This window comes from Periophthalmus magnuspinnatus, chromosome 20, assembly GCF_009829125.3.
Source record: "Periophthalmus magnuspinnatus isolate fPerMag1 chromosome 20, fPerMag1.2.pri, whole genome shotgun sequence".
NCBI lineage: Eukaryota > Metazoa > Chordata > Actinopteri > Gobiiformes > Gobiidae > Periophthalmus > Periophthalmus magnuspinnatus.
This window is the reverse complement of record NC_047145.1, coordinates 13,105,952-13,118,886: the sequence shown is the minus strand read 5'-3', so window position 1 is coordinate 13,118,886 and position 12,935 is coordinate 13,105,952. Positions and strand designations below refer to the sequence as shown.

Sequence of the window (12,935 nt, the reverse complement as noted above, 5' to 3'; positions counted from 1 at the left end):
GTTTGCACTGAGGGCCCAAACCTGCCCTCTGTGTGAATGGGCGTCTATATGAGGAAAGGCTCACGCTGCCACGGCTAAATCCCGCTAATCCCGTCGTTTCCCCGGTCACTCAGAGTCAGTCTCCACTGGTTTCCCCGCGGTCCGAGCTGTGCCACTGAGATTAGCCGCGTTAGCTCCTCCTCTCAGGTTTATGCACCCTCCGCCAGGTTAGCAACACTCTGCTTTTTATGCTAACCTTTTGCACAGTAATGGATATAAACATGTCCTTTGCCTTATTAAAACAATGTAAGTAGCTTTTATCTTTTACTAAGGGTCTTAACTTTGTGTTAATTTCAACAGGTGTAAATGATACAGGATGAGAACACACAGGTGTGTCACTGGTGGTGGTGGGGATCTGCTCTAGTGATGCTTGTAGTAGTAGCCTCGCCTGCACTGTTAATCTACAAGAGGCTTTTGTACTAGCCTAGTAAAAAGTAACCTAGAAGCTTGTAACGGGTGGAATAATTAAATAACTTAACTCATTATAAGTTAACTCGTGCATAACAATGTTGTGAGCCTCTAAACTAAGAGGCATTTAGGCAGGTAGATTAGTAATACCCTTTCATTGGTGTTGAGGTTATTTGTAGTCTACTCCTTTCTTTTTTAAGATATAGTACTCAATATCACAGTAACAGAAAGCTGTGTGATAAGCTGTTTTCAGTCTGCATATAACCACTAGCTCAGTAGGTCACTTACTAGACCTACTACCTGTCATTATATATAGGCTAATGTGTACTTTCTCTTCTCAGGAGAACGCTCCTGAAGATGTTTCCTCGATCAGGGAAATCCATTGTGTTCGCCAATTTTCCAGACCCCTCGGACACATGGGAAATCATCGAGACCATTGGAAAAGGCACCTATGGAAAAGTCTACAAAGTGCTCAACAGAAATGATGGAAGCAAGGCAGCTGTCAAAATACTGGACCCCATCCATGTAAATGAGTTTGAGTAAACACACATGACACAACATGAGATGTTTACAAAATATCACATTGAAAATACAATACTATCTTACTATACCATATGTTCTAAATTAGGTTGGGAACTTGTTGTCAATGTTGTTTATGCTCCTGGGGTGATGTGAGGTGAATTTGTTCCTGACTTGTGGTGCTAAACCTGCCAAGATGGGAAACAAACAGGCAGACACAATCAGACAAATCCTCCTTTGTTCTGTAATCACACACATTTCTCTTTTCTCGTGGAATAGTTTCTGTCAGTATTTTTCCAATTCAGGGCAACGGCTTTAACTCACTCCTGTATTATAAAGAAACACTCTTGTTTAAAGGTACACTAACATCTCACGTGGAGAGTGCCACCTGCTTGCCTGCATGGAGATGTTATTGCTTTGCTTGGAATCTTCCACAGTATGACGTTCAGTCTCCATTAAGACAAACAGATGACGCCAGCAAACCAAGTTACCTGTCAGATTTGTGGAGAGGTGATAATACATGTTTGTCAATTATGAGCTACAAAAACACCTGTAATGAATTAAATGCAAGAGAAATAACTTTAATTTCATACTGTCGAACATTCCAGGCAAAGCAATCGCAATGGAGACAAGCAAGTGCCAGATCCTCCACCAGAAAAAAAAAACATTGTGCACCTTTAATTGTAAAATTGAGAATTATGTTTAATAGTAGATTACTCAGAACAATTTTATCTTTTAGAACAGTCTTTTCAGCTTATCTGCATGGCTTATTTACTAAACCTTTTTCTTTATCAAACCAAGGCTTTAGTCTCATTAGTCTTTTGTGAGTTTGTTAGTGTTTCCCATTATTGAAAATGATTATCTGCGGACCACTAGTCTGCACAGACCATCATTATCATCATTTTAATCACTGTCTCATTATTTTGTGTTCAGCTGCCAAATCTCGGCCTCTATTAGAAAAGCAGGTCAGACTTTGTATAGTATTTATGTATTTGTCATTTATTCATTTAATCAGTCGACCAAAGTTTACTTGTAGTGTAGTTTGTAACAACACAAAGAAGACCAAAGTGCTTCACATTAAGAACATATGTAGATCTCTCAATAGACCAATATTGTTTAAAGTAAGGTATATTGCTACAGAAAATGTCACAATAAAAAAAAAAAAAAATTGAAACTAATGACTCAAGATACAAAAATTCATTCACTCAATTTTGATACAAAGGAATGGATATTCATACTCAATACTGATTCCAATACTATGATGATAGTAAAAATCATTACTTATTTAGTAAATATTGTATCATTTTCAACATTAAATCGTAATACTTATTTTTATAGTACCACCGGTCATAGTGGTCCAAGGGCACTTGCTAGTCTATGTTGTCTTACACTTGTTCTGATACAGATCAAGATCATGTAGATCATAAGATAATCTTATCATACTACATAGTGCAAAGAAAACATACACATGACCTGATAAATATTTAGCCCCAAAATATGTTGTTCCAATAAGTGAACAAAAGTTAATAGTAATTATTGTGGCAGGCCTTAATATAAGAATACATTTAAAAACATCCCTTTCATCAAAGAAACAGCATGCATAGTTTTTACAGTAGGGGTTTTTACATTTACAGTAGGGGTCACCTTCTCTTTACTTTTGACTAGGAAATTAAAGTAGAAAATTTGACTCACAAATAATGAAATGCAAATATAAGAAGTTTATGATCTTTTAGTGAGGGATCATTACCTTTTTGAGTACTTTTTGCCTTTTGTAAGTAAACCATCAAAAATCTAACCAAGCCTTGGCATGCACAAAAAACAATACTTTAAAAAAAAAAAAAAAAAAAAAAAAAAAAAAAAATTCATTCATTTAAAAAAGTATAATTTATTTCTGTTTTGCAGGATATTGATGAGGAAATTGAAGCAGAATACAACATCCTCAAAGCCCTTTCAGACCACTCCAACGTTGTCAAATTCTTCGGCATGTACTACAAGAAGGACCTGAAGTGTGGCGACCAGCTATGGCTAGTCTTGGAGGTATGTTCTTATTTGTCTAATGACTGACACAAGTAGTTCACCTCTGCCATGGCCCTTGCATTTGCCTAAATTAGCAATAGCCCAATGATCCGGTCCTGGCGTGTAGACATCAAGCAAGTCTGGCTGGGTAGTGTGCAGGCAAAAGTGGCCAGGGATTACGTAACAGGTTAATCTAGCATGGGCATTCGTGGGGTTTACCTTTAGGCCACCTGGGGGATTTTCTGCAGGGCGGTTTGCCTCGTGGTGTTGGTGTTAGCAATGGTGTTGGAGGGGGGGTTAGCTAGCTCTGGTGCTGACTGAAGCAGAGTGGGGATTTGAGCATGCACGGGGCCGTCAAACTGAATTAGTTTACACACCTGGCAGATTGGAGCAAATGTCCCTCTCCACTGGTGCTCTGCTGCAGTAAATAGAACTGGGAAATCATGCTGAAGTCGCAGGAAGGAGATGTGTATTTAAATTGCCTGTTACTTCTTGATGTGAAAAGACCAATGCTCTGCTGCTGGATCTCTGTTGGATTAGATCATTAATAATTTATAGAACAGTGACTGCTGTGGTGGAAAGTAATGAAGTACAAAAGTAAAAGTACACATTTTTTACTTTTACTTCACTACATTTGAGAGCAGGTATTTTTACTTTATACCCCACTATATATCCCACGGACTAGAAAGAAGTATAGTTTCTTATAGTTTGAGAAGCTGAGGGGTTTATTTTTAGCATGTGCATAGTTTGAGCTAAAGAAATATACAAATAAGTACAGCTAGAAAAAAACTTCAAATGTTTTTGTTGAACAAAACTCATCAGAAATCTTCATCAAGATCTGTTCAAAATACTTTTTACTCTAGGTACTCCAGTACTATTACTTTAGTATGTATTTGCTCCTGTATCTGTTCTTTTGAGTACTTCCTCCACCACTGCATATAATCCCCCAATTGTACATGTAGTACCAGGAACTGTATAGGAAGTCTGAAAACCCCTAATGTTTCAAAACAAAGGCAGTGTTGTGCATGTACTTAAAAAAAATACCTGCCCCAGAGCAGGCGCCCTATAGCCTCGTGTTTGTGCTCTGTGTTAAAGTGTGTCAAAAAAGTACCAGGAAATGCAAAAGGTTCCTACAGTGTGAAAACTTTTAAAAGCAAATATGCTATGTTATAAAATATCATAAAACAAAGGAAAAAGTTGTTAATCATTTCTTTATTTTAATTATTCTGTATGACCAGAAGTAAATCATTATCATTGCTTTTACTTAAAAAGCATCCTGGCCTCACAGCAGTGTGTACATTTTCCAAAGCCTTTGCCTGTAGCCTCCTCCTCAGCGATACATATTTGTTAAATTGTCTTTCAAATGCCAGGCTGCAGACATACACGTAGTGGAGGTCAGCTTCAGACGGCTGCATGCGGACTTTCTTCTCGTTTGTCACTTTGGGAGCCCGTGGTTGTAGCTGTGGTGCTGGTCCAGACAGGACCTGGAGACAGATCTGTTAACATGGGCAGCAGTCCTGAAAGACTTTGATAAGACCAGACGCAGAGCAAGTGTCGGGAAAGTGGCTTAAAGCAGGCTTTGAGAATTGTTGTAAAACCAAGAATCACATTTTTTTAGTGTTGTATATATTTAATATTTACAATATATTTGGAAAGTATTGGTTTGATTTCTAAGTAAAATAGATGGGCTTTATTTTGTCCCATATTCATGTTTTGGTAAGATATGCATTTAACTACTATGATTTCAAAGGCCAGAGGAAACATCCAAGGATTGTAAATGTTCTTATTCGTAATGAAGACAGGCACTGAATGAATAATTTTAATGATCAAAATTGAATCTACTTAAAGGGTCCATTGTACATGTAGTACCAGAAAACAGCATATTATGCTGTTTTCTGATCTATGTTATAATGTTGTTTCCTCACCGAAAACATACCCGGAGTTGAGTTTTTTTTAATTCACAAATGTTTAATGCACAAATCCTGTATATTTAGGCTGTGTTCTTCTCTCAAACAGAAACACTCTGTTATATAATATACATAATATAGAAAGTGCTCTACTGTGTTTTTACACTCCATACACCTTCACTGTAATTATTTGGATGATTTCAGCCTTGGAGTTGCTCATCTCTACTGAACAAAAAGTAAAAGTTGGCCGTTAAGGTGAAAACTACCACTACATGACATGACAAGCTGAAGCATACTAACAGTAAAGGATTAGTCCAATGTGTCAATGAAAAGACTGCAGGTGCGACTGCAGGTATGTTTTTGATCAGCTAAAACATTCTTATGGCTTAAAGCTGACGAGTCAATTTTGTGTTATGAAGAACCTTTTAAAAAATGCATGCATTTCTCAAGGAATTGTGATCACTTTTGGACAGCAACATGCATTGCTCATCATACAGTAATTATGCACGAAATCACTGCTGTTCTGCTTCCCATTACAGACGGTATCAGCTGGCCCAGTGTCCATATTTGTGCAATGTAAGCTTATAGTTTAACCTCAGCTCTGATATGCTAATCCTGCAGATAGTTTTCACCTGTGAGGTTGTGTTTCTTTCCTTTTCATCACAAGCCTTTCCCCTGACCTCTGTAAAGGACCCTTCAGTTACTTGGAGCTGGTATCAAGACACTGTTGGACAGGACCTCACGGCAGAGCACAGTCTGTTCTCCTGCACCCCTCTGGAGGTTTGCTGCTGTCTTTGGTTGTTAGGTCTGGTCAGGGGGAGGATTACTTTGTTTTAACATTCTTCAGCTCCTGACAATTTACAATTTTACATAATTTACATTTCACTAAACACTTTCTGACGTGGTCAGAACATTACATTTGCCTGTAATGGTTAATAGAGGTAGGGGCAGGTAAATGAATATTGTTAATATGTTGATTTTTGTTGCATTACAAAGAGTTCAAGTAATAATAATAACAACATAATAACAAATAATCACCTTCAACATTTGTGGATTCTCCCTTGGGACACTTCAAGTAAAAAAATGTGAAAGCGACCAATATAGTACCCAGATATGGACTTGAATAGAGATGCACTCAGTCCTTATACAATCTTGATATCTTGGATTTAGGTATCTGCCAATGCCCGTACAACAAACTGGTCCAAATGTGTGACGCGACTGGTCTTTATACTTCAGGTAAATTCAGAGCAGATTTTCAATTAAAAACATTAGTCTTACTCTGTCAGTTTATGAGCCTAACCTTAGCTAAATCGATGGAATACCTGGCCCAGCAAGTTCCAGCGCACCCTAGATTTTAAAGGGGTTCCCCAATTCAGGCATAAATGCTTTGTCTATTGAGTCACAAAGTCCTTATAAATAGTATATCATAGTAACAGTTGTATTTTCCTTACAAAAATCTTCATTCCAAAATGTCTAAACTAGCTGCACATGGCTCTGCTGACAAGGATGGGAGCTAGCCATTCACCATGGTTACTGTCCCTCCTCTCTAAGCTGTCATTTCCCATCCCTCCTCAGCTGAGAGGGCTCTTTCTTTGCCCTTCCCCATCCACCGACCACTCGTAATGAACCAGATTCATCCAAATTGCATCCTGTACTTTGTTAGCCTCTCGGAGCGGCACCCGGGCTCCTCTTTATGATGGCAGATGTGGGCCGAGATGAGCGTGCTTTCATGTATGACGTCCCTAATTTTACTGCCAGTACCCAGCTTTCAAAATACTTCAAAGATGGGAGTGACTTTTATTCTCTAATTCCAAATAAAAGCCTGGGATGTGCGTTTCATTTGTGGGGCTGGCGGTGGGAAGAGCACTGATTTGTCCGGCCTTTATAGCTTGTACTTAAGAGATACACTTCTGCTGCCATTTAGTCAGTGTGGGCTGCAGCCAAATTGATATGGCTTTTTCAGCTCTAATTTAGCTGCAGCAGCCTTATAGCAAAATAATCCAGGGATAATTTCACTACTATTACTGTTATGACTGTAGTTTTTATTGTACAATCTCAAAGACAACCTGAATGTGTTCTGTTTTTTGCCAATTTGACAAAACCAAAATAAATCAGTGGTTTGAGAAGCTGCATGAAATGGTTGCTGCTATGCCCCAAGCCAGTATTTTACAGTATAGCCTCTGTACACACTGTATAACTAGCAGTACACTGTCTTGTTATCTTGACTCCTTCACCTGTGTTTTTAATATACACACACACACACATACAATTTTAATATTGTCATATTATACTCTCCACTTTTCACGACTTCTCAAAGTCATCATTCAACTACTGCACCTCACATTTATTACCTTTTCCTGTGCAAACAGGAAAATAATCTCATGTAAAGATACTTTCATATGAGCTTACGTTTGGCTCAGACAAAAAAAAAGTGTTAAATGCTGGTGAGTTCAAAATTCAGTGCAATAGTTCTATACTGACAGCAAAACATTGTGAACTGAACCGCACAATAGAGTATATTTATGATAAATTATGTCAAAAGCTCACCCCACCCCTTTTATTTGATCATATACTTCAAAATGTTCGGTACTTTTCATCAAACTAGGGCAGTAAGTGGACACCCGGGCATCTGTGTCCAGGGTAACTGATCAGGCCACAAATGAAAGTCTCTCTTGAACTGCTTCCAACCCGTCTCACCTGTGCGTAGACTGCATTGAACCCAGACGGTGAGAGCGGTGGACTATACTACTACTATACAGATTTACATTGAGGGCACATGAGAGCTAGCTAACACACTGTGGCTTCTCATTGTGGAAGAAAACCTGTTTCATCCATTGATTTGTTTGATCCACTTCTTCTGCTCTTCTTTGATGGACTGCCTTCATTAACACTACTGAACAGGCACCTGAACTCATTTGTGATGCCAAATACTCAATAGATTCGGTCTATTCTCAGCAAACTCACTTGGAACCGGATGTACTTCCTTGTCATGAATCAGAATGCAAATTTTAACTGCCTTGTTTCTCAAGCCGATTATGAATATTGGAGTTTGATTATATTTAAACAAAAGTGTGTTGTTTTGACAAGTGCCATAAAAGACTAACACTATAGATAAATAAATAGTAGAAATTCATTGTGACTCTATCATTCATGCTCATTATCATATAGCCCTAGGCAGTTACCATAGGCAGTTACCAACTTTTAGGTAATTAAAAGAAAGCAAGTGCTTTATTGTACCAATCAGTGAAATACACTGCTTGGCCAAAAAAAGTCGCAACCTGGATTTAACTAAGCAAATGATCTGGGGTTGCTGCAGTTGGTCAGGTCTAGGTTCAGCAACAGTCTGTGCTCAAAGAACGAGGTCAGCTAACTACCTGAATATGTTGAATGACCAGGTTATTCCATCAATGTTTTTTTTTCCTCCCTGATGGCACGAGCATATTCCAAGATGACAATGCCAGGATTCATCGGGCTCAAATTGAGAAAGAGTGGTTCAGCGAGCATGAGACATCATTTTCACATGGATTGGCCACCACAGAGTCCAGACCTCAACCCCGTTGAGAATCTTTGGGATGTGCTGGAGAAGGCTTTGTGCAGCGGTTGGACATTACCATCATCAATGCAAGATCTTGGTGAAAAATTAATGCAACACTGGATGGAAATAAATCTTGTGATATTGCAGAAGCTAATCGAAATAATGACACAGAGAATGCGTGCCATAATCAAAGCTAAATGTGGTCCATTGAAATATTAGAGTGTGTGATCTTTTTTTTTTGGCCAGGCAGTGTATTTGGAGGATTTTAATGCAGAAAATGATAATCACAGATAAGCATTTGATATTAGCATTTGTGATTAGTTCTTATATTGATAACTAGCCCCTCTAGGATACAGTAGATACAGTATGGTACTGACTACACTGAGCGACTCAAATAGGTTAGAGTTAGGATTATACGAGTCCATAGCAAATATCTAACTGACTTCTAAAACTGTTAATGAAGTATTGATCACGTACTCTGCAATTACAGTCATTAAGTGTTACTTAAGGGATTAGAGTTTAGTTCTGTGCATATTGCGACCAAAGAGTATTTGAAGTAGTAGTGATCTTGTCCACTTTGACCATGACTAACCATAGTGTCTAATATAATTACAGATGATAATCCATGTACCGGAGGTGGAGAGCTAACTTTGCAAATATGCTCTGCAAATATGAGACACCAGCACACCTCTCATGAATATGGATCTGAGACCAGTCTGCTCTCTGTAATTTAATGATGACAGGTGATATGGGCACCGTGATATGGAGTGACGTTGGGCACGGCTCATTGTGCCCGAGTCTCTGTGGTGTTCGCCGCTCTAGTGCAGTTTGTCTGATGGCACGGAGGTGATTTAAGCCCTGTGTGGCAGCTACGATACACACCATCCATCCACGCTGCAGCCCCCGGCCCCTGATGGATGGCCAGATTGATAGGCACACACAACACTCCAAAAGCTTATGTCACCATTTAGTCAAGGTCAAAAACTTTCATATTATACAGACTGTGAATGTAAATCCAGTCTGTCAAGTCTAACTGTAACGGGTATAGCAGGACCTGCAACAGTGTCTTTATTATTACAAGCTAAATGTGTTGTTTCACTCTTTATTAGACACAATGAAACATGCGTGCTAATGACTTCCTGTGGATCGCTCAGTTTGCTCCGCACACACCTGGCAATCAGTGTCTGTGGGTGGAATTAGAATCCACAACAAAATGAGACTGTTTGCAGGTCTGTTTTACAATTACTAAGACATGCTTTTGTAATAGGGTTATACTTCATGTCATTATACTTCCTGTCATGTGTTCTAATACATTTTTTGATTACATTACTCATATAGTTTGACTTTTCAGTTTAGTGTTCAGTTGACCTTAGGTAAAGCCCTTTTGGGGTTTTCAAATGTGCTTTTTGAACGGATGCATTGAGAGAATCATAAAGAATGGCTGCTTGAATCCAAGTTCTTTGCTTTGAAATTTTCAGATGAATTAGACAGACCATAGGCAATATTTGTTAATAGTAATCTAATATGATGGTGATTCAAATCAGCAGTCTGACTGTAAGGCATCACGGTGCTCATAGAATATCAAAAACATTGTCTTCTTCGTTTACACTATAGATTAATAAAATTATCAATGAGAAGGAATCTCATATGGCCACAAATGTATCACACTGTACATACTGCATTCACATATTATATTCATACATTACTGAAGTAAAAGTGAAAAAATATAATGCACAATTTGCATTTACTTGAGCTCCCAGCCGAGTGATTGACATCTCAGAGCTTTTTATTTTCCCATACCTCTGGCATCTGACAAAGAAGGGCTTAAATTAAGGGCTATTATTGTTGCCAAGGCAACCCACTGGGTAATTTTCTGTAATTTTCCGAAGAGGGATTGCTATTGATGGTAGAGTCCATATCGAGCAGGAGTATAGCACAAGAAAACACAGAGATGACATGTTTGCAGCCCTGAAAATGGTCTATGTGTGCTGTGTCCTGGTAAGATCGCAGTGCAGACACAGATGTGCATGTAGTGTATCTGAGGAGGATTTGTTGTGTCTTAAATACTCAGGCTGCTTAGTCATCATTGTGCTGAATAGACCCAGAATTTACATTTGTCTGTGGGCACACCTCCCACTAAGCTGCTTCCTAAAGATAAGCCTCTGCAGATTGACAGATTTTTTCAGCTGAAATCTCACATTTTCCCTCTACTGTTTCTCTGTGAAATTCCCATTATCTTTGATGCCCCACTTTAGCAGATTGTATAAGGCCCACTGTAGCTGCTGACTCATTGTTCTGTGCTTTTGTGTGTTTTCTGTTGCAGCTTTGCAATGGTGGCTCTGTGACAGATCTGGCCAAAGGCATGCTAAAGAGAGGAGACAGAATGGATGAAGCAATTATTGCCTACATCTTGCACGAAGCACTCATGGTAAGTTTGTCATTTTCAAGTGTGCCACACTACACAGCTCAATACACCTTCTTCACAATAAATGATTTCAATAAAAGGGAAATGGGCTAATTTGAGGCAGGTGCTTTTTGGTAAATTCACATTTGCTTTTTTTCCTCCAGGGCCTGCAACACTTGCACATCAATAAAACCATCCACCGAGATATCAAAGGCAACAACATTTTGCTGACCACACAGGGAGGCATTAAACTGGTGGACTTTGGTATGTCTCCTCTTCTGACCATACTCAGACTGTTGTCCACATGCACACTGGCTGTGGGATATACAAATAGATAGGATTTCATTGTGAGCAGGTTATTCTGTAGACCTAATTTATTTGCATTGATGTGTTCTCTGCAGAAGAAGTGGATCAAGTCCTTTTAGACATGAAAAGACATCATATTTCAGCCAACAAGAATGCAGAGAAGCACTGATTCTCTCTTGAATGATTGTAATAATATCCCATTATAGATTTTGCCTACATTTACATGATCTCTTTTAGCATCAGACTACAATCCAAGTTGCGATTGACCAAACAATACATGGATTCTATACACATCCTAATGCACAATCTATAAAGCAACTTATTTATACTATTTTAAGTATCTCAAATCTTGGACATATTCTTGTTAAGAAGCACATCCTTCCTTTATCGCTCTATTTAAAAGTGCCTGATTCTTGGGTCAAACCCATTACCTTTAGCTGCTTTTACTTAAATTGTGCCAGTAATTAGTTTTGTTGAAGAGTTTGAATTAGAGTTAAACTGGCTGACAGGTTGGCAGCGCGTACCACCCGTCCTCCATTTATGGGTATCTCTTACTCTTTCCAAACAGTAGCGGACATTGTTGCCATTCATCCCGTGCTAGCACTGATTTCCTAGTTGGTTTTCTTAACCAAATGAGGTTTGAGATTGAATGCTCTGAATAGGCAAAGTGCTTATGACTACATCTCAGAGATGACGCACTGGTTTTCTTCAGGGCCCTATAACCAGCTGCCTGTTTCATTGGAAGTACAAATGCACACTTAATACTGTATATGTGTGTGAGTGCAGGGCTAATTGTGCTGCTCTTAAAAGCCCTTCCAATGCATGTAAACAAATGAACATCGCACACTGCAGGATTAATGCAGTCACTTAGGACTGTGTAGAGGGAGGTCGTGCTGCCCTCTTCAGCAGCTTTTACCCACCACTCAAAAGCACAGTCTGAACAGAAATTGTCCTGGTTAATTGAAAAATATGGCATTTGCTGTGGTTGTGTTGGACAATATGAATGAACACTTGTGGCAGTGCAGGTAATGTTTCTGTGGATACTTAGTTCCTCTTTGTAAGTCAAGGAGAAAAGCAAATGGGTGTCCGTAAGTGCTCGCCTTGCGATTAATTGGTGATTGACAAACTTAATATTAAGGTTTATTAATTATACATTGTTAAATTTGTAAGTATTTTTTTCCTCTGCATGTAACTCATTCTTCCACCAGGTCCTCAGAGCAGCCCTGTCAGGAGCAGTGGGCCACTACAGCCCAGGTCCCCCTCTCCAGATCTTGAACTCGACTTGGTCAGGAGTATCAGGATTTTGCATGTTTAGATTGATGGAAAAATGTGGAATGACCAAAAGAAATTCAGCCAGAGTTTGCATGTTTTTCCCATGTCTGGGTGGGTTTCTTCTAGGCACTCCAGTTTCCCCCATTAACCCAAATATGCACCTTAGGTAAAATCATCCAGCTAAGGTAGTCCTGACCAAGACTAGCTCAAGATCTGGAGATGGGTCCCTAGACTCAGCATTGTGGCATCTACTGCACCTGACAGTTTAGGTCAAATGCAGAGAAAAAATGTCCCTATGGGGACTATAAAGTGTACCTCAACCTTAACCATACATACTGGCAGAACATGCAAACCACTCACAGACAGACCCTACCCAATGTGCTGCCACTTATATATTTATATAAGAACTTGTATCTTGCATAAACAATGCATTACCTAATGCATTCAATTGAGTATCTGACCACTAATAAAGATCTTGAATTCCTCTTGCTTGTGCAGATATTCATGATGACATTTAAGTCACTGTACT

The 12,935-nt window shown here is 39.0% G+C and overlaps 1 protein-coding gene across 1 annotated transcript in view; it reads left to right on the top strand.

Moving 5' to 3' along the window:
- Window positions 1-211: 211 nt before the first annotated feature.
- The window catches only part of myo3a (myosin IIIA), a 55,265-nt gene continuing 42,541 nt past the window's right edge, over window positions 212-12,935 (top strand). The window contains exons 1-5 of the mRNA XM_055229960.1: window positions 212-285; window positions 789-972; window positions 2,869-3,003; window positions 10,748-10,852; window positions 10,993-11,092. Coding sequence (XP_055085935.1) covers window positions 284-285; window positions 789-972; window positions 2,869-3,003; window positions 10,748-10,852; window positions 10,993-11,092 — 526 coding nt within the window. The 5' untranslated portion in view covers window positions 212-283. The remainder of the gene's footprint in view (window positions 286-788; window positions 973-2,868; window positions 3,004-10,747; window positions 10,853-10,992; window positions 11,093-12,935) is intronic.